The 19370-nt window shown below is 42.9% G+C and overlaps 1 protein-coding gene across 1 annotated transcript in view; it reads left to right on the plus strand.

The window, feature by feature from the left end:
- The window catches only part of PTPN20 (protein tyrosine phosphatase non-receptor type 20), a 69843-nt gene extending 54545 nt beyond the window's left edge, over nt 1-15298 (plus strand). Inside the window, exons 5-8 of the mRNA XM_070431943.1 lie at nt 1162-1496; nt 5448-5663; nt 14325-14387; nt 15206-15298. Coding sequence (XP_070288044.1) covers nt 1162-1496; nt 5448-5663; nt 14325-14387; nt 15206-15298 — 707 coding nt within the window. The remainder of the gene's footprint in view (nt 1-1161; nt 1497-5447; nt 5664-14324; nt 14388-15205) is intronic.
- Nucleotides 15299-19370: the final 4072 nt, after the last annotated feature.

Raw genomic sequence — 19370 nt, forward strand, 5'->3', positions numbered from 1 at the left:
CCTCTCAGGGGATGTCGGAGAGCCGGTTGTTTGTCTTGTTGGTGTTGACTTGTATAAGTTCTTTATATATAAACAAATCGGAGTTTTTAAGTCATTCTTCTCTTTTAGAAAGGAGGATATTTGCTCTGATTTCTCAGAACGGTCTCCTTTTGTGAAGTACTGTATATTTTTATATACCTAGTGATTATTTTTCCAATTTATTCATATTTAGAAGTGATGGTTTATACTTACTGTGTTGGAATTTGAGAATGATTCTGTTGGAAATTGTGTAAGTCCCTTGCCAATTATTTTGTCATAGTATATTTGTTAAATAAGCAGTCCCCATGACTTGGGGTCATAGGAACAGACTGCTGGTGTGATGGCTCCTGGCTAGGCGGGCAGGCTCCTCCTTTGTTGAGGGTTTCATTCTCTCCTTGAGGAGCCATGGGAGACCCAGAGCTCCAGGTGCCACTGTAACTCGCCTCCTGGGCTGGAGGAATTTGTTAGTGAGTCAAGTTACTGCTTTTCCCTCTCATATCTGTAATACTTCATGTCAGACGAGTCCCATGTTGCTTGGAGCAAATCTCCTTCATAGCATCCGTTTTCCATAATTCCTCTGCTTTGATTAGAAATTGCCTCTTCACCAATGAAACCAAGGATCGACATTCAGATGGCTGGCTGCATGTTTGTGGCATTGATAGAAATCTGTTATGCTAGTGTTTGTATTTGATCAACTACCTCAGTTCTCAGTTGTTATTGCCGAATTTTCCCCTGGCTCTGCTGTTTTGGGCTTCCGGTTCCCCAGATTTCTGGGAATGCTCTCCACTTGCTCCCTCCGAGGGCTCCTCCTTGGCTGTGTTCAGTTGCAGACTAGTAGGTCCCTCTTTTGACCTAATCCTACCTGTGCCCGCGCAACAGAAATCCCTCAGTATCTGGATACTGGTGGCATCCTTCTCTGTTTAGTAGAAAATGATTTAAAATAAAAACTTCCCTAATTGTATATTCCTTAGGTCATGCCAGTAAGTTTTGGGGAGGGAAGAATTTAAATATATGGACTCAAATGTATGCCATCTTCTCTATTGGTCAAAGAGATCAATGGATTTATCTGCATTAAATGCTTTCAGGAAGTGTATTGTGTCTTCTGCTTTTCCTTATCTACCAGATGTTTCTGTTTTGTAATAGATGATTCAACACGTGTTCCTCTTGGAGAAAACAAGGACTACATCAATGCTAGTCATATTAGGATAACCAATTCTGGAGAAGAGTATTTCTATATCGCTACCCAAGGGCCACTGCCAAGTACCACAGATGACTTTTGGCAAATGATTTTGGAAAATAACTCTAATGTTATTGTCATGATAACCAGAGAGATAGAAGCTGGAGTTCCCAAATGCCATCGTTACTGGCCCATTTCTACAAAGAAGCCTTTGGAACTGAAACACTGTCGTATCTTCCTGGAGAACTACCAGATACTTCCATATTTCACCATTCGAATATTTCAAGTTGTGAGGAAGTCTGTAAGTTTTTAAAAATCAGTATCAGATACATATTTCATTATATAAGCATGCATGTCAGGATGAGAAGTTAGGCATAGGGTAGCGTATAGACCGGGATACTTTTTAAATAACTTAGTTTTACTTCTCTCTGGCATTAGAAACTAAGACCTCACCACTTCCACTTGTGCTTAATCAAACTCTGGCTGGCGAGAGGAAGGAATGGAAGGGGGGAATGGAATGAGAGAGTGAGTATTGGAAGTTGCCTAATCCTGGGATGTACTTGGGCTGCTTCTGCCAAGTGTGACAGATGTGTATTGAGTCTGTAAGGTATGTTAGTCATGTGAAGGTATGTTAGGAATGTGCCAGGCACCCTTACAGAGTGGTGGAGAGTTTGGTTTGCTCAGTGGTAATGTTGCGATCCATGTGGAGGGTTTGGGAGCTTTGGAGGGAAGTACTTAGCATTACTTGTGGTTTTGGGAAGGTTTGTTGGAGGCAGTGGCATCTGAATTGAGAATTACCCAAATGAGAAAGATGGAAAGAGGGAGTAGATTATCAAGATATAAAATGGAATGGGGTATATATAAAGAAATATAAGTAGTTAAATGTTTCTGGAACATAAAATTTCAGTGACAGGAAGTAATGAGAGATGAGATGAGGTTATAGAAAGTAAGCAGGGGCAAACCAGAACATGAAATTTCTTGGATTTTAGTGAAGGAGCCAAACTTTATTATGAAGATAACTGAGAGACATTGAAGAATTTTAGTAAGAAAGTGCCATTGTCATCTATGGAAGTTGGCATTGAGATGGAAAGCAGAGACTTTGGTGTTTTTTAGATAAAATTGGCAGACTTATATGTGATTTATGACTTTTGACTTATAAGTGACAGAAGGAGTGGTCAAAAGTATGCTATGTAATATGGTAGCCACATGTGGCTATTTAAGTTATTTAAACTTACATAAAATAACAAATTTATTTTTAACCTGCAGCAGTCCCATGTTACCAGAGGCTACCATATTGGGCAGCACAGATATAGAACATCTGTGTCATTGTAGAAAGTTTTGTTGGGAAGTGTTGTCTGGAGTAATTCACAGATTTCTTGCTCTGATAGACTCAGAAAATAGAAAAGCAATGATATATAGGAGGAAGTGATGAGTTAACTTCTCTAAGTGGATTTGATTAGCAAGTACGTGATACGTGTGTTCCACAGGAATGAATGGGATAGGAGTTAAACAGGAAGCTTGAAAAAAAGGGATGATATTTGGAGTCATCACCAAAGAAGTTGATTTGATTAGAGCACAATGACTAGGAAAAGGGTTTCTGGAGGTGCTGAGGTTGGAACCTATACATTTTTAATTGCAATAAAATAGGCAACTATGTGATTATTTCCTCCCCGACAGCCAGACTATGGGATTTCTGTTCACTGGTTATGGGACTGGCCCAGGGTAATCTGTGGCAAGATTCAAATGATAAAGGGAGTTGACAGTTTGTAAGAGAATAATTCTGATAATTAGTCATGAAGTCTTAATTTAGGGAGATGAATGGAATCGGGCCAGTCAACTAGGAGTACGTGGAGGACACAAGGGACAGGAAAGTGCATTTGGTTGCATTGAAGTGACGCACAAATGAGGTGCTAGCATATAGACTTCTGGTCAGACAGTGGCGGTGGATTTTAAGAACTGGAAGCTTTTTGATCCCTGACATTGCAGGGGGTGCTCCTCACTGTGAGGACTAGGAGGAAGGAGTCTCTCCTCTGCAAGAGAGAAATAAAGGTGCTGTGATTCAGAATGTTGGTGGCACTATGGGGACCCTGGCTGTGCCCTGGATGGTGTCAGAACCTGTGGTAGGGAGAAGGTCAGGATGTTCTGTGAATGTAGTAGATTAAGCAGGAGGTCTATCTAGTGGGTTATAACAATGAAAAGATGAAGCTAGGAGGTATGAAACTCAAAAGGAAGAGAGTTTTGTTTTTTTCAAGGAGAAGGGATAGTGAATTGGAAACAGGAGTGGGCAGCAAGCAGTATGTAACCTAGTCTCTGTGCTCTGTGATACTTAGGGCCTCGATCAGAGCACCAGAGACAGTGAAGTGCCTGTGGGAGGCAAGGCAAGGCAAGACAAGGCAAGGCAAGGCAAGGCAAGGAAATGGAAGAAACATTTAGGGAGGTGACTAGGGTTTCTAAGATATTATTGTGGGATGGTGGCCCTGAGTGCAAAGGGAGAAGTTGAGAGAGAGAGGGGAGTAGGGAGGGATGGGAGAGGCAGATTTGCGAATGAGGAGGGTATGGGCCCAGAGTGAGGAGCAGGATGTCAGGAATAACAACGGCTGACATGGATGCAGAACTTGCTGGCTGTGTGCTGGGCACCATGCTTGTTCTGTATACCTGGGGACTCGCCTGATCCCTCATTCCCTTGATACCTGTTGATTCCTTCCTATTAACCAAGTAGCATGTCAGGGGCTGAGGATATAAAGAGACACAGTCTCAAGTCTTAGAGTACTTGCAGGCTAGCATGGAAGGAAGACACCAGCCCTAACCGGTTTGGCTCAGTGGATAGAGTGTTGGCCTACGGACTGAAGGGTCCCGGGTTCGATTCCAGTCAAGGGCATGTACCGTGGTTGCGGGCACAATCCCCAGTGGGTGATGTGCAGGAGGCAGCTGATTGATGTTTCTCACTCATTGATGTTTCCAATTCTCTATTCCTCTCCCTTCCTCTCTAGAAAATAAATAAAATCTATTAAAAAAAAAAAAAAGACACCAGCCACATCAGTTCCAAATGGGGTGTGATGCCTGCCGCAGCAGGAGAGGGCAGCATGCTTGGAGAATGTAGGCCAGGAGGGAGGCACAGATGCATGGTCTGTCTGCATGGACTCAAGTTCTGGGATCCACTTACGGAGTTTTGGCAAGGGAGGTCAGGACGGTGGCATTTGGGCTGAGGCCCACAAGCCTCAGACCCACGTGGTTCTGTTTGGAGAACCTGCATCAGCAGCCTGTCTTCATGGCACTGGGTCAGTCAGGAAAGCAACTCTCCATGGTCAACAGCAGCAGGCGAGATTTAGTCCTTGAAATATGTGACAGGGTGAGAGTTACCCTAAAACTCATGCCTTCACAGGATTTTCAAGGATTGTTTTCATCACTGACTTTTAGGTGCTGATGATTCAAACTTGAGCTTTCTATTTGGAACTTAGGAAAACTGATGCACTGGGGCAGCAGGAGAGGAGTGAGAACCCACCCTGAGTGTTCCCTGTGGGTCCCCAGTGAAATTAAATGAGGGCGGGCCCTGGAAGAATGTGATCCCTTTGGAAGGGATGATTGGAAAACTCCAAGTGCTTAATCTGTCAGTCTTGAGGAGTTTCATGACTCCACATCCAGGGGCTCAGCACAGGTCATCAACCACCCTGTCCTCATTGGCAGAGGACATTGGTGCTCCCGGTCAAGCAACTTGATAGCACATATCTGTTTTAATTAAATTTAATGATATTTAAGCTAAGAAAGAGTGCTATTCTATATTATTCATAACATGTTGGGCCATCTTTGAATTCCTGTTTTTTTCTGCAGCCTCATGGTGCAGAAGAAAGATAGTAGACTTGGATTCAGGAGGCCTACTTGGTAGTCTCAGCTCTGGACCTGTGAGCCTTCTGACCTAGCATGCATCTCTCAGTCACGCTAATCCTGACTTCTTTATCTCTAAAATGAGGATAAATAGTGCCACCTCCAAACACTGATGTGAGGATTAAAAGCGATAATGCACAGTACCTGGAACAGAACAAGTGCCCAATTCATGTTTCCTGTTGGTATTCATATGTTTATTATTGTAGTACCTATAGCCATTATTGTTATTATTATTATCATTATTTCTGGTATATTAGAAATTAAAATGATATCTTTAATATAAGAGGTTAATATATCTGTCTTCTCTATCTCTCCCCTTCTTCTCTCTCCCTCTCTCCTACACCCTTTCCCTCTCTCACTTTCTCAACAGACAAGAACTAAGCACTTTATAAAACAGTTGCAGTTCACCAACTGGCCAGACCACGGCACTCCTGCACCACCAGAGTGTTTCATACAGTATGTCCGCTATGTGAGGAGCAGCCACCTGACAGGACCCATCGTGGTTCACTGCAGCGCAGGAGTGGGCCGGACCGGGGTGTTCATCTGTATGGACGTGGTGTTCTGCGCCATTGAAAAGAACTTTGCAGTAAGTGTGGGAATTAAGCAGATAAACCCATGTCAGTAAAACTCTACTTTCAACAGTCTTCCAACAGCTGAAGATTGACTAATGTTTAGTTAGTTATTAAGAGCAACTTAGTTATTACTAGGAGCAACTTAGTAAAGAGACATGAGCTTTTGGAACCTGCTCCTTAGCTGCGGCAGGTTCCTTCAGGTGGTTGTGAGGATTGAAATACATAATGAAACGAATAGCTTCGAACATAGTACCTACACACTGAGTGTGAGTTCGTCTTCCTTCCTCTGCCTTCCACCCCCAGGGGCCTTTTCCCGGCCTTGTTGGAGAAGATTGGTGACATGTGCCTGTTTTGAATGGACAGAACGACATGCATGTAGCACATTGAAAACAATGCAGACTTCAGAGCGATTGAGAGGCTAGGGGTGTGACTGCCAGTTTTGCCACATACTGTAGACTTTTGGCGACTTGGTGCAAATTGTTCATCCTCTCTGCAACCCAGTTTGCTCATATATAAAATATGGATAATAATATTGTTGGGTTTGAGTTATTCATTAGCAATTCTTTACTTTCCTCTTAATTTAGACATGTGGTGATTATACTATTGCCTTTATTATTGGTTACACTGATGGGGGAATGTAACTTTAGATCTGTGGCCAAACAGGCTACTTGCTGAGCGTTCTGCGCTGCAGCAGTGAGGGTGGGCGTGCGTGCACTGAGCAGGCGGGGCTCTGACCACAGTCAAGCCCAGGAGTGTGACCCTGCGGCTTAGTCCAGGCAGATGGGCTGTGGGCGTGCCTGGCAGACAGTGCTGCAGTCAGGCTGTTGTCAGAACAGGTCTCAGACTCTTCTCCTCAGACTCTGGGTAGTTGTACTCGACAGTGACAGCAGATGCCGCTTGGGCCCTGGACCTCAGGGTGCATGATGTGGGAGGATAGGAAAATGGCCTCTCCTGGTCACTCCTGAAGGAGGGGGAAGCAATTTTCCATCTTTTCAGAATCTTGAGCCCAGTATCTCCTAGCATTTCACTGTTTCCGATTGAGTTCCTGTTGAGGCTGCCCCTTCCCTGAACTAGTCCCTGTGGGAGATGCTGGTTAGTGTAGGCCAGTCAGGGCTGCTCCAGGCCTTACGGTTGAGAAGAGGAGAGGAATGATTTTCCAGAGTAAACTTAGGACTTTATCACATAGAAAGAATATAAACTGGCTGGCCCCAAAAAAGACAAATGTTCTAAAAAATGCTAAGTGAGTCTGATGTTACCTTTTGTCCTGATAGCAGAAAATGCATTAGTATAATTTTTCTTTTATATATTTTTCATCATAATTTCTTAAGTAGTTTGTTTATATTTATCTTTATTTTATATCCCTTGTAGAAAATGTAAAACTGTAAATATTCTATTTCATAACCCTAAGGAGCACTGTCTTTTCCCCACATTGTACCTTCTTTAAATCCTAAATGTGTTTTATAATGTCATCTGTCTGTTTAATTGACAGTGTGCATAAAATGATGCATGTTACAATCAAGAATGCCTTAGATTTGATGAAATATAGTGGTTCAAAAATAGGAAATACACTATTTTTTCCTTATTGGTTTTCCATAAAGCCTTGAGCTGTCACATATTCGTACTGATGCCCCTCTTACTCTTCAGAAATGCTTTCCACCAGAGCTCCGGGAGGTGTGGCCTTGGACCAGCATTAGTCTGTGAATGTTTGATATCTGCAGAAATTGCTTTATAGGAATTGAGAGGAAGCTTTTAGAAGCACTCAGGGCAGTTTGGTGCATTGCTATATGGTCTAGAACCGTGGTCGGCAAACTGCAGCATGTGAGCCACATGCGGCTCTTTGGCCCCTTGAGTGTGGCTCTTCCTAAGCCTTAGGAGTACCCTAATTAAGTTAATAACAATGTACCTACCCATTTAGTTTAAGTTTAAAAAATTTGGCTCTCAAAAGAAATTTCAATCATTGTACTGTTGATATTTGGCTCTGTCGACTAATGAGTTTGCCGACCACTGGGAAGCATGAGCAGTGTGCTGGTCGCGTGAGCAGGTGCAGACCATGTGCGTGCTGGGAATTCGCATGGGGAGGCTTACATGTTGCAAGCTGCATACAGCCACATGTGGCTGGACAAGTGTGACCTCTGACATTTAGGATTAACTTACTATAATGTTAAAGGATATGAACATCTGAAAATATGTAACCATCTATTTCTTTTCATTAATTGTTATTTGTAGAGCAATTTTCATAGTTAATCAAGCCTGCTTACAATCCCTGAAACTCTGGAGACACTTAGGTTGCTCTGAGTTCAGACATTCTGCACACAGCTTTCCCTCGCACACCTGCAGCAGTAGCAGCCACTCACAGGCAGTCACCAGCTATCACATAGAAAAGTGAGTAGTCCAAATTTTTACTGCACCACTAAGCACACAGTTTAGATCATCCAGCAGGTGTTTCTTTTTTAATTTTATTTTTTTTTTAATCAAAACTGTCTTGATGAAGCAGTGTGTTGATTTGCCTTCTGGCATAAATTCCTTAATCTGTGTCACTACCTTTGACTGTTTTATGGTCATTGCAGCTCTACTACCAGAACATAATCCTTCACAAAACTTACACTCTGAGCAACAGTTGTTGACGATGTTGTACGTTACATTTTTATACAGTGCAGAGCTGTATAATTGTGTTTGTCAGCAATCAAACTGAGAAAAGAGACTTCTTCTTTCGTGTCTCATCATGTTCAAATCACACATATACTGAAAGAATCACTGTGTAAGCAATATCTATGTGTTTATTAAGTTACAGTGGTAAATTGCTACTTCTGTTTCATGAATTAGTACCACTTCCATCATTAACCAGTTTCTGATCTTGTTAAGCTGTGATGTCATTAGAAACTGGTACTTTAACTTTTCTGCCACATACAGTGGTAGGCAAAAGTAGGTTAATCCTATCTACACTAATACAAGAGAAAAATGGTAATTGGCGTACGACCGCTACCCTTCCGATTGGCTAATCAGCGTATCCTTATGCAAATTAACTGTCAGCCAAGATGGCGGCCGGCAGCCAGGCAGCTGGAAGCGAACATGAGGCTTGCTTGCTCCCGTGACTGCAGACTGCAACGTTCCCCGCCTCACTTGCCTCTGAGCTGGCAGTTTGAAACATTCTAACAAATATAGCCGGCTGGGATCTCAGAGCTGAAGTTATACATTGTTTCGATTACAGAACGGCAAACAAACCAGCAGCGGAAGCCTCAGAGCTAGAGCCAGAGCTAAAGCTGGCCCAGAAGAAAAAAAAAAAAAGAAAAAAAAGGAGTGGTTGGGAGCTTCAGTCAAAACCCCTAGCCTGAAAGCAGCCCTCAGCCCCTCACCCAAACTGGCCAGGCACCCCAGTGGGGACCCCCACCCTGAAGGGTGTGTGACCAGCTGCAAACAGCCATCATCCCCTCATGCAGGCTGGCCAGGCACCCCAGTGGGGACCCCACCCTGATCCAGGACACCCTTCAGGGCAAACCAGCCGGCCCCCAGGCCTCTATCCTATATAGTAAAAGGGTAATATGCCTCCTGGCACCGGGATCAGCGGAGCCACGAGGCCTCCTGGCACCGGATCAGCGTGACAGGGGGCAGCGCCCAAACCCCCTGATCGCCCTGCGGCTCTGTGTGTGACAGTGTGTGGCGTCCCAACCCCCTGATCAGCCCTGCTCTGTGTGTGACAGGGGGTGGTGCCCCCCCCCCCCCCCACGGGCCCTGCTCTGTGTGTGACGGGGTAGAGCCATAACCTCCCCATCAGCCCTGCCCTGAGTGTGACAGTGGTGGCGCCCCAACCCCCTGATTGGCCCTGCTCTGTGGGTGACAGGGGGCGGTGCCCTAACTCCCCTATCGGCCCTACTCGCCCTACTCTGTGTGTGACAGGGGGGAGCTCCCCAACCCCCTGATGGGCCCTGCTCTGTGCATGAGAGGGGGAGCTCCCCAACCCCCTGATGGGCCCTGCTCTGTGCGTGATGGGGGGGGGCAGTGCCCCAACCCCCTGATTGGCCCTGCTCTGTGAGTGACAGGGGGCAGTGCCCCAACCCCCTGATGGGCCCTGCTCTGTGAGTGACAGGGGGCAGTGCCCCAACCCCCTGATTGGCCCTGCTCTGTGCATCACAGGGGGTGGCGCCGCAACCTCCCCATTGAACCTGCCTTGAGTGTGACAGGGGGCGGTGCCCCAACCCCCCAATCAGCCCTACCCTGAGCGTGACTGAGGGTGGCATCGCAACTTCCCAATCCGCCCTGCTCTGTGCATGACAGGGGGCGGTGCCCCAACTCCCCAATCAGCCCTGCTCTGAGCCTGACCAGGGGCTGCATCTAGGGACTGGGCTTGCCCTCTGCCACCCAGGAGCAGGCCTAAGCCAGCAGGTCGTTATCTCCCGAGGGGTCCCAGACTGCGAGAGGGCACAGGCCGGGCTGAGGGACCCCCTCTTCCCCCCCCCCCCCCCGAGTGCACAAATTTTTGTGCACCGGGCCTCTAGTATACACTAATAAAAGATAAACATGGTAATTGGTGTACGACCGCTACCCTTTTCATTGGCTAATCAGTGAGTATATGCAAATTAACTGTCAGCCAAGATGGCGGCCAGCAGCCAGGCAGCTGGAAGCGAACATGAGGCTTGCTTGCTGCAATGAAGGAGGACTCCAAGGTCCCCCCCTGCGCTGCCGGCCTCTGAGCAGGCAGTTTGAAACTTTGTAACAAAACCCCGGGATCTCAGAGCTGGAGTTATACATTGTTTCTATTATAGAATGCAAACAAACCAGCGGAAGCCTCAAAGCTAGAGCCAGAGTTAAAGCTGGCCCAGAGTAAAATAAAAAAAAAGAGAAAAAAAAGGAGGGGTTGGGAGCTTCAGTCAACAATCGCCAGCCTGAAAGCAGCCCTCAGCCCCTCACCCAGACTGGCCAGGCACCCCAGTGGGGACCCCCACCCTGAAGGGGGTGTGACCAGCTGCAAACAGCCATCAGCCCCTCACCCAGGCTGGCTGGGCACCCCAGCGGGATCCCCACCCTGATCCAGGACACCATTCAGGGCAAACCAGCCGGCCCCCACCCATGCACCAGGCCTCTATCCTATATAGTAAAAGGGTAATACGCCTCCCAGCACCAGGATCAGTGGAGCCGCGAGGCCTCCTGGCACCGGGATCAGTGGAGCCATGAGACCTCCCAGCCTGGGATCAGCAGAGCCGCGAGACCTCCTAGCACCAGGATCAGCTGAGCAGCAAGACCTCATTGCCCCGGTGTCAAGTGGAGCTGCAAGGCCTCCGAGCACTGGGATCAGTGGAGCCGCGGGGCCTCCTGGCCCCTGGAGCAGCATAACATAGGGCAGTGCCTAAACCCCGTGATCGCCCTGCAGCTTTGTGTGTGACAGGGGACGGGGCCACAACCTCCCTATCCGCCCTGCTCTGTTCGTGACAGGGGAAGGCGCCCCAACACCCTGATCGGCCCTGCTCTGTGTGTGACAGGGTGCAGCGCGCTAACCCCCCCATGGGCCCTGCTCTGTGTGTGATGGGGTGGAGCCGCAACCTCCCCATCGGCCCTGCTCTGTGTGTGACAGGGGGCGGTGCCCCAACTCCCCTGATGGGCCCTACTCTGTGCATGACAGGGGGGAGCTCCCCAACCCCCTGATCGGCCCTGCTCTGTGTGTGACAGGGGGCAGTGCCCCAACCCCCCTGATGGGCCCTGCTCTGTGCGTGACAGGGGGCAGCGCCCCAACCCCCTGATCGGCCGGCTCTGTATGTGACAGGGGTGGCACCACAACCCCCTGATCCGCCCTGCTCTGTGCATGACAGGGGGTGGTGCCACAACCTCCCCATCAACCCTGCCTTGAGTGTGACAGGGGGCAGTGCCCCAACCCCCCAATCGGCCCTACCCTGAGCGTGACTGGGGGTGACATCGCAACCTCCTGATCCGCCCTGCTCTGTGCATGACAGGAGGAGGGGCCCCAACTCCCCAATTGGCCCTGCTCTGAGCCCTACCAGGGGCTGTGGGGCAGGCACCTAGGGATTGGGCCTGCCCTCTGCCACCCGGGAGCAGGCCTAAGCCAGCAGGTCATTATCTCCCGAGGGGCCCCAGACTGTGAGAGGGCACAAGTGGGGCTGAGGGTCACCCCGGGCCCCTCCGCCAGTGCACAAATTTTTGTGCACCGGGCCTCTAGTACTAATAAATAATAATACAGTGATTAATAAATAATAACACACATGTAGTTTTAGCAATTCACAATGAATAATGGCTGTAAAACTCCTTAAAGTATGTAAGGAATTATAATTCGAGGTAAAATTACCATGAGCTCTTTTGGCCTTTGTTTCTCTGCATCACTTCCCTGGTCCTCATGTGGTCAGTCACTGCAACTCCATTCAGAAAGCTGTGCTTTCCCTGACAACCCAGTCCAGAAGCTTGTTCTGCCATCAGTAAACTTAGGTTAAATAAATACAAATTCATTTTCACAATTTATCTAACCTTAAATTATAAATTTTAAAAACCCCACAGGATTTCATGCTGTTGGTGCCAAGTGTAAGTACTCATCAGCCTAGGTCCCAAAGAAGTTTTTCTCTGCTGTGTTCTCTAAGTTCTATAGTTTTATGTTTTACATTTAAGTCCATAATCTATTTGGGGTCAATTTTTTGTATAAGGTGGAGATTTAGATCGAGGTTGACTTTCTTTCTTTCTTTTTATTGTTGCCCTATAGTTGTTCAATTATTCTAGCACTAGAGGCCTGGTGCATGAAATTTGTGCATGGGCGGGGTCCCTAGGTGTGGCTGGCAATCAGGGCTGATTGGAGCCTGGCTGATTGAGGCCTGCAGGCCGGGGGGAAGGAGGAGGGAGGGACTGCGGGAGGTTGGCCAGGTGGCCAGGGGGGAGGGACTGCGGGAGGTTGGCTGGCTGCAGGAGTTTGGCTGTGGGAGCACACTGACCACCAGGGGGCAGTTCCTGCATTGAGTGTCTGTCCCTTGGTGGTCAGTGTGCATCATAGCAACTGGTCAACTGGTCATTCCAGTCGTTCCGGTTGTTTGGTTGTAATGGTCGCACATATACATATATCATATATATATATATAAAACAGTATACCAATTCTGGCAAATAATGCTACAGTTTCTTTAAAACTCTAAACTAAACTTAACCACATAAGCCCAACAATAGCACTCTTGGTTAATTATCCCAGGGAAATGAAAACTCATATTCACACAAAAACCTGTACACAAATGTTCACTGCAGATCTATTCATAACAGCCCCAAACTGGAAACAACCTGGATGTCCTTCAGCAAGTTGATGGTTAAAAACCCGGTACATTTCCAGACCCTAGAATACTATTTAGCAGCAAGAAGGAAAGATCTATTAATATGCAAAACAATTTTGATGAGTCTCAAGGCAATTAAGATGCATGAAAAAAAGTCCTTTTCAAAAGGTTAGATATTTCATTATTCCATTCATATAATCCTTTTGAAGCAAACTATAGAGATGGAGAACAGATTCCCTGGTTGCCAAGGGTGAGGGGTGGTGATAGATGGTAGTCCTAACAGATAGCATAAGGAAATCTGGTGGTGTAATGGTCAGGGATCTTGATTGTGGTTGCAGTTAAATGAATTTTCATATGTGATAATGTTGCACAGAACCACAAATACACAAACACTCACACTCACAAATGATCGCATATAAAACTGGCAAAATCTGAATAAGCTTTGTGGGTTGTACCAATGTCTATTTTCTGCTTTTGATGTTATACTGCCACTATCTTGGATGTTATAATTTGGGGAAACTGGGTGAAGGATACACAGCATTTCTTGATATGTATTTTTGGCAACCTACTTTGCATATATAATTATTTCAATATAAAAATTTTAAGGCTAAATTAGATTTAAAATTATTATAAAAATGACATGTTATAAAGGTAAAGGAATGCTTATATTCTCTGATTTTTACATACTTTTGGGTTATGGTTGACAAAGCTTAAAATTTTCAGCTGTCAACATGGTCTTACAGCACATGTCTGGTCCTCAGCTTGCACCAAATGTGACTTCAGGAAAATTGAGCAGCGCCCTAGCTGGTCTGTGCACTGTTCCACTGATGACACCTCTTACCCTGTGCCGGTGGCAGACTGCCCTAAGAGTTTCTAAAACGTACTGCTCATTTCTGGACTGATCTCATTGTGGCCCAGCAACTGCCCTTTGCAGGCCTGCCCCAGGCAGCGACTACTCTGGGCAGAGCAGATCTCCATGCACACGTGTAGAATCTGGCGTCGCTGCTGTTGCTCAGGGTCTCCGTTTGAGTCAAGAGGACTTTCTTTATGAGAAACAGCGGTGCTACTTTTGTGGCCAGAACAAGTCTTCTATGCATCAGACTTTACCAGAGTTATAGTGCCGCTTTAAGGTCTCTCTTTGGAGAACAGAAAAGTATACACAGGGGAAAATTTGTTGTTATTTCTTTTGGAGAGCATTTCTTGCTATTTGATTGCTTCCTGCTTTTTCCTGGAAAACCACTATACAAGTGTTGCTTATCCATTAGACTAGGTTAAAATAGTGCATTTTCTTATGACTGAAAATGAGACCTTTCTGGTTAAATCTTGGCATCTTTTTTACTAGAAATCAGTTTGAGTACTTATTTGGCAATTGTGGGTTTATGTTTTGCTCTATATGGATAACATAGAATTACTGTCATCCCGTTGCAGTTCAACATCAAAGATATCGTGGCCCAAATGAGAGCACAACGTTATGGCATGGTTCAAACAAAGGTAAGCTCTCATGTCGTAATTCTAATTTGAAGAATAATGAACATAGAGATTCACTGTAGAGCATATTACAATTTATAGAGCTCTTTCACCTCCATGAGCTCACTGAGTTCTCACTTTTGAGGTAGACATTAGTGATGCAGACCTTCAAGTTCAGAGCAATGCAGTCTTTTCCATGAAGTAATTTCATTCTGGTAGCAAATGGAAGAGCTGAGACTGAGACCAAGTCTCCCAGTGTCCACACGCAAGCTTTGTTAGAGAAATATGTCTCAATGAATTTTCATAAATTTATGGATAGCAATTCTGGGATATTTACTTGCCACTAAAATATTAATCTCATTAGTCATGATAGTCATAAAACGATCATTTCTTTCACAGGTTAATTATTAGTCATTTTTGGGGGTTAAGAGAGTATGGATAATGAAAATAGGTACCCCTGAATCTTCAGGCTGACCTGTTTTTAGGCCAACATTGAGTAATATGGAGCATTTTATTTGAACTATTGTTGTCTGAGAGACCTGAGGCTATATCTAAAAAAAAGTTTAAAATGTGATTCATCCAAGGAAAATATAAGTAGAATGAGTTTGAGAGTTAGTTTCCCCTCTATTCAGTTAAGCCTTTAGTTTTAGACCAAGAACTATATTGTGATCATTTATGTTTCTGATATTTTAAAAAATATATTTATGTACAGAAGTTCTTAGTTAAATGTGTGCTCTTTAGGAACTTTCTCTGTGGCTGAAAATTACAAATGTGTTCTCTGAAAGTGAATATTGGTATTCAGTTACTTAACGGTCTGTTGTTTTCCATATCTATGTCTACAGGAGCAGTATTGGTTTTGTTATAAAATTGTGCTTGAAGTTCTTCGGAAGCTTGCGACTTTGGATTTAGAAAGACTGAAGTTGCATCACACTTGACATGCCAGGTGGCCTGGAGCTTCCTCAGACAGAGCATGACAGGTTGTGCTGAAGGAAGGGCTCTGCTGTGCGCACAATGTGCTCTCTCGGTGTATCATTTGATTTCCTTTCTGACAACTCCTGAAGGCAGCATTCTTTGGTTTGGGGTGAATAGTGTCTACCCACTGACTTTACTTACTTAGATAATATCAAAATACCCTCCCACATTTTTCAATGAAATAAAAAGTTTCTTAAAACAACTGCAGCCTATTTGGTTGAAGGGATTACAGAGCCCAATAAAGGACTTAAACTATATTCATTAAGATTTTATCTGGAAAGATAGTTAAAGGGAGCTGAGGATTTCCCAGACCTTAGGAAGCTCTGATTCTGGGAGGACCTAGAACCAGTAAACTGACTTCTTACAGGCATTTTCAAGACAGATACTTATCCATGGTTATTAGCTAGAATCTATATTATTAGCTGGCATTTGAATAACTCAGTTCACTGAAGATTCCTATTAGGATGGTTTAATGTGTTATGCAAATTGGACTCCATTTTTCTGTACCTCCAAGTCCCATGGAGCCCCAGGGAGCTCAGAGGACCAGCTGCCTTTCTAGAACCACTGGACAAAGACCTGTTGGTGTGGGGAGCTTTTTGTGGGTGGGCAGACTTCCTCCCTCCATCACATGAGCACACTGAGGAACAGTTCAAAACTAAAATAGCTGTTTATAGAGAAGGTCCAAGAGGAAACTTTTGCCTGGCTTGAGTTCTTTCCTATCCCACCCTAACACTTAACATATTACTCAGTTTGCTTTGTTGAAAGCAAATATTACATTCTACTTGCTTTTTAGTTTTTGCCCTTTAGCTAACTAATAGGCTTTGATATAAGCATTATTATGTAATTTTGAATCTCTTATTTTTCAAACTAAGATCTAGGATAGTTATTTTTTTCTTCAGAGTTCTATTAAATCATTTATTTTTATTACCCACCCCCCCTCCACCTCTGCTGTAACATTTAGAAATTGGCTTTGGGAACCAAATTTTGGAAAACCAAATTCATAAAATGAAAACTTCCATATTCTGTTTTTGAAAAGATTGTAGCCATTATTATATTCATCTTATTATAGGACTTTGCCTCATACAATTACAGTGATAATTTTATCAAAGAATTTTAGTGACCAGTTAGATTTTATTTTAAGCTATAAAGCACTTGAATATACATCTTTGTAAAGTGTAATTCAGTAAAGATCAGAATATTCTATGTATTATATTAAGAAAATTTCTAATATTAAGCTGTAGATCTTGAATTTTTAAGAGGCTTAGATTGTTCCCTTGGCTGAATGAATACTTGAATTGGATGAATTAAAATGATCATTCTCATTTTTAAAATAATTATATGCCAGAAATCTATTTTATATTAAGTCAAATAGATGATTCCACCTATTTACATTGTTCATATAAATAGTAGTCTATGCTAAACATTAATTTTGATGATTGGCCTTTAATATTTGTATTCCTAATCTTTCCCTCTGTTTTTATAAAATAATAGACAACAATATTCCTGAGGATTTCATGCTGTTATTTAAATGGAAATATTTACTATGTATTGTCTCTTGCATTTTTATTACTTGGGCCTTAAAATATTCTTGTAAAGAAAAACTCAATTTTTGACTTTTTTTTCTTTAATGTGTGCCTTATATTTTTATAACTGGACTAATTTTTCATTTGTCAGAGAAGTTAAATAAATAAATATGAGAAGACTGATTGTATTTGTTTTGATTTTATTTTTGGGAAGTCAATTTCAAATTGAAAACTTTTGACTAATTGAAATACTAAGTTTCATAAAACAACACATCAATTTTTGCCTATGATATGAATATGAATCTCCCATTGACATCTTTGTGAGTATATGAATGCTTATTTTGGAAAAATTAAAAAATATTTAAATATAATCATATATGCATTTATTACCTTTCAAATTTAAATACATATTTAAAAAGTTTGATGTGCTTGATGGACTTACGTGTTAGACCAAATCTTCTCAGATATAAACATTGTAGGCTTTATTTTCATATAAGTCTTAGTAATTTATTTTTCTTTTTCCCACCATGTATTATTTATTCATTCTGTTTTTTCTCTTTTCTCCTTCCATTCTTTCTTCCTTTCTCCCTCTGCACCTTCCTTCCTTTTAGAAAATCTTTATTGTTGAGATTATTGCAGATGTCTCTGGCCTCTCATCCCCATTGCCTCCCTCCGCCAGGATCCTACCCCACCTCAGGCCTTCACCACCCTATTGTCTATTTCCCTGGGTTATGAACATAAGTTATTTAGTTAATCTCTTTCCACCCTCCTTCATCCTTCCTCTCTGAGTTTCTTCAGTCTGTTCCATGATTCATGCCTCTGATTCTATTTTATTCATTAGTTTATTTTTTTCATTAGAAGAATCCTTGTTCATTTATTTTGATTTTTAGACTCAATTGTTGATAGATATGTATTTATTGTCATTTTATTGTTCATATTATTTATCTTTTCCTTCTTAAAAAAGATCCTTTAACATTTCATGTAATGCTGGTTTACTGGTGATACACGCCTTAGCTTTTTCTTGTCTGGGAAGCTCTTTATCTGAACTTCAATTCTAAATGATAGCTTTGCTGGGTAGAGTAATCTTTATTGTAGATTTTTGCTTTTCATCACTTTGAATATTTCTTGTCACTCTTTTCTGGTCTGCAAAGTTTCTTTTGAGAAACTAGCTGACAGTTGTTATCTACCTCTGTTGTAAGTAACTAACTGCTTTTCTCTTCCTGCTTTTAAAATTTTCTCTTGGTCTTTAACCCTTAGCATTTTAATTATGATGTGTCTTGGATGAGCTCCTTTGGGGCCATCTTGTTTGGGACTCTCTGTGCTTCGTGGATTTGTATATCTAAAACTTAGGGGAAGTTTTCTGTCATTAATTTTTCAAATAGCTTTTCAATTTCTTCCTCCTGCTCACAACCCTGAAGGAAACAGGAACCTCAGTGTCAAAAACACAAAGTCCAAGATTCTGCTGAGCCTGAAGGAGCCCTAAATGGGCATGCAGCAGGCTGGCCATAATTTTAGCCTGGTGAGACCCCGGGCAGAGGACCCAGCCAGCTGTGCCTGGATCCTGACTCAGGAAACTGAGAGATGAGACATTTCTATTGTTTTAATCCACTAACCTTGTGGCATTTTGTTACATTGCACTTAAATATAAAAGACCAATTACCAACTACCAAAAACACTTAAATTTTTTTTCTTGGATTATACCATTCTTCCCCATTTTTAAATAATTATATTAACAAGGTAGATTTAATCATTTGCATATTATAATTTATCCCTTTTAACTCTTTTATATGCATATATTTATCAGTAATTCTCTAAGCATTGATATCTCAAACATGTTTTCTAGTAGATTCCCTTGGAAGGCTTCTTGGAAATAGTTTTCTCTAACCTCTTGCATGTTGACATTTATCTGCACCCTCTGTACATCATGATACGTTTTACTAGATATTAAATACTTGAATCATATTTTCTTTTCTTGAAAATCTTGAATATATTACTCCTATTTTCTGTCAGAAAGTGTTATTGTAAAAAAGCATGATGATAACCTGATTTTATTTTCTTCATACTCTTTGTATAGATGCCAAAGGATATTTTTCTTTTCAAATTTCACTAATTTTACTAAAAAAAATTCTTGGTATTGCCTTTGCGGGTAGCTCAGTTGATTGGAATATCATTCTCAGGAATATTGAGATAGAAGAGCAAAGTTGTAGATATCATGCTACCTGATAACAGACTATATTACAAGCCTATGGTAATCAAAACAGCACTGGCATAAGAACAGGCATATAGAACAATGGAACAGAACAAAGACCCCAGAAATCAACCCACATCATTATGGTCAATTAATATTTGACAAAGGAGCCAAGACATATGAAGTAAAGATAGTCTCTTCAATATATGATGTCGGGGGAATTAGACCGGTACATGCAAAAAAATGAAACTAGATTACCAACTTACATCACATAATAATAAACTCAAAATGGATAAAAGACTTAAATGTTAAGTTGCAAAAACA

Source organism: Myotis yumanensis, unplaced genomic scaffold, assembly GCF_028538775.1.
Source record: "Myotis yumanensis isolate MYYU_CA2020_CCGP unplaced genomic scaffold, mMyoYum1.0.hap1 SCAF_13, whole genome shotgun sequence".
In the NCBI taxonomy this organism is placed as follows: domain Eukaryota; kingdom Metazoa; phylum Chordata; class Mammalia; order Chiroptera; family Vespertilionidae; genus Myotis; species Myotis yumanensis.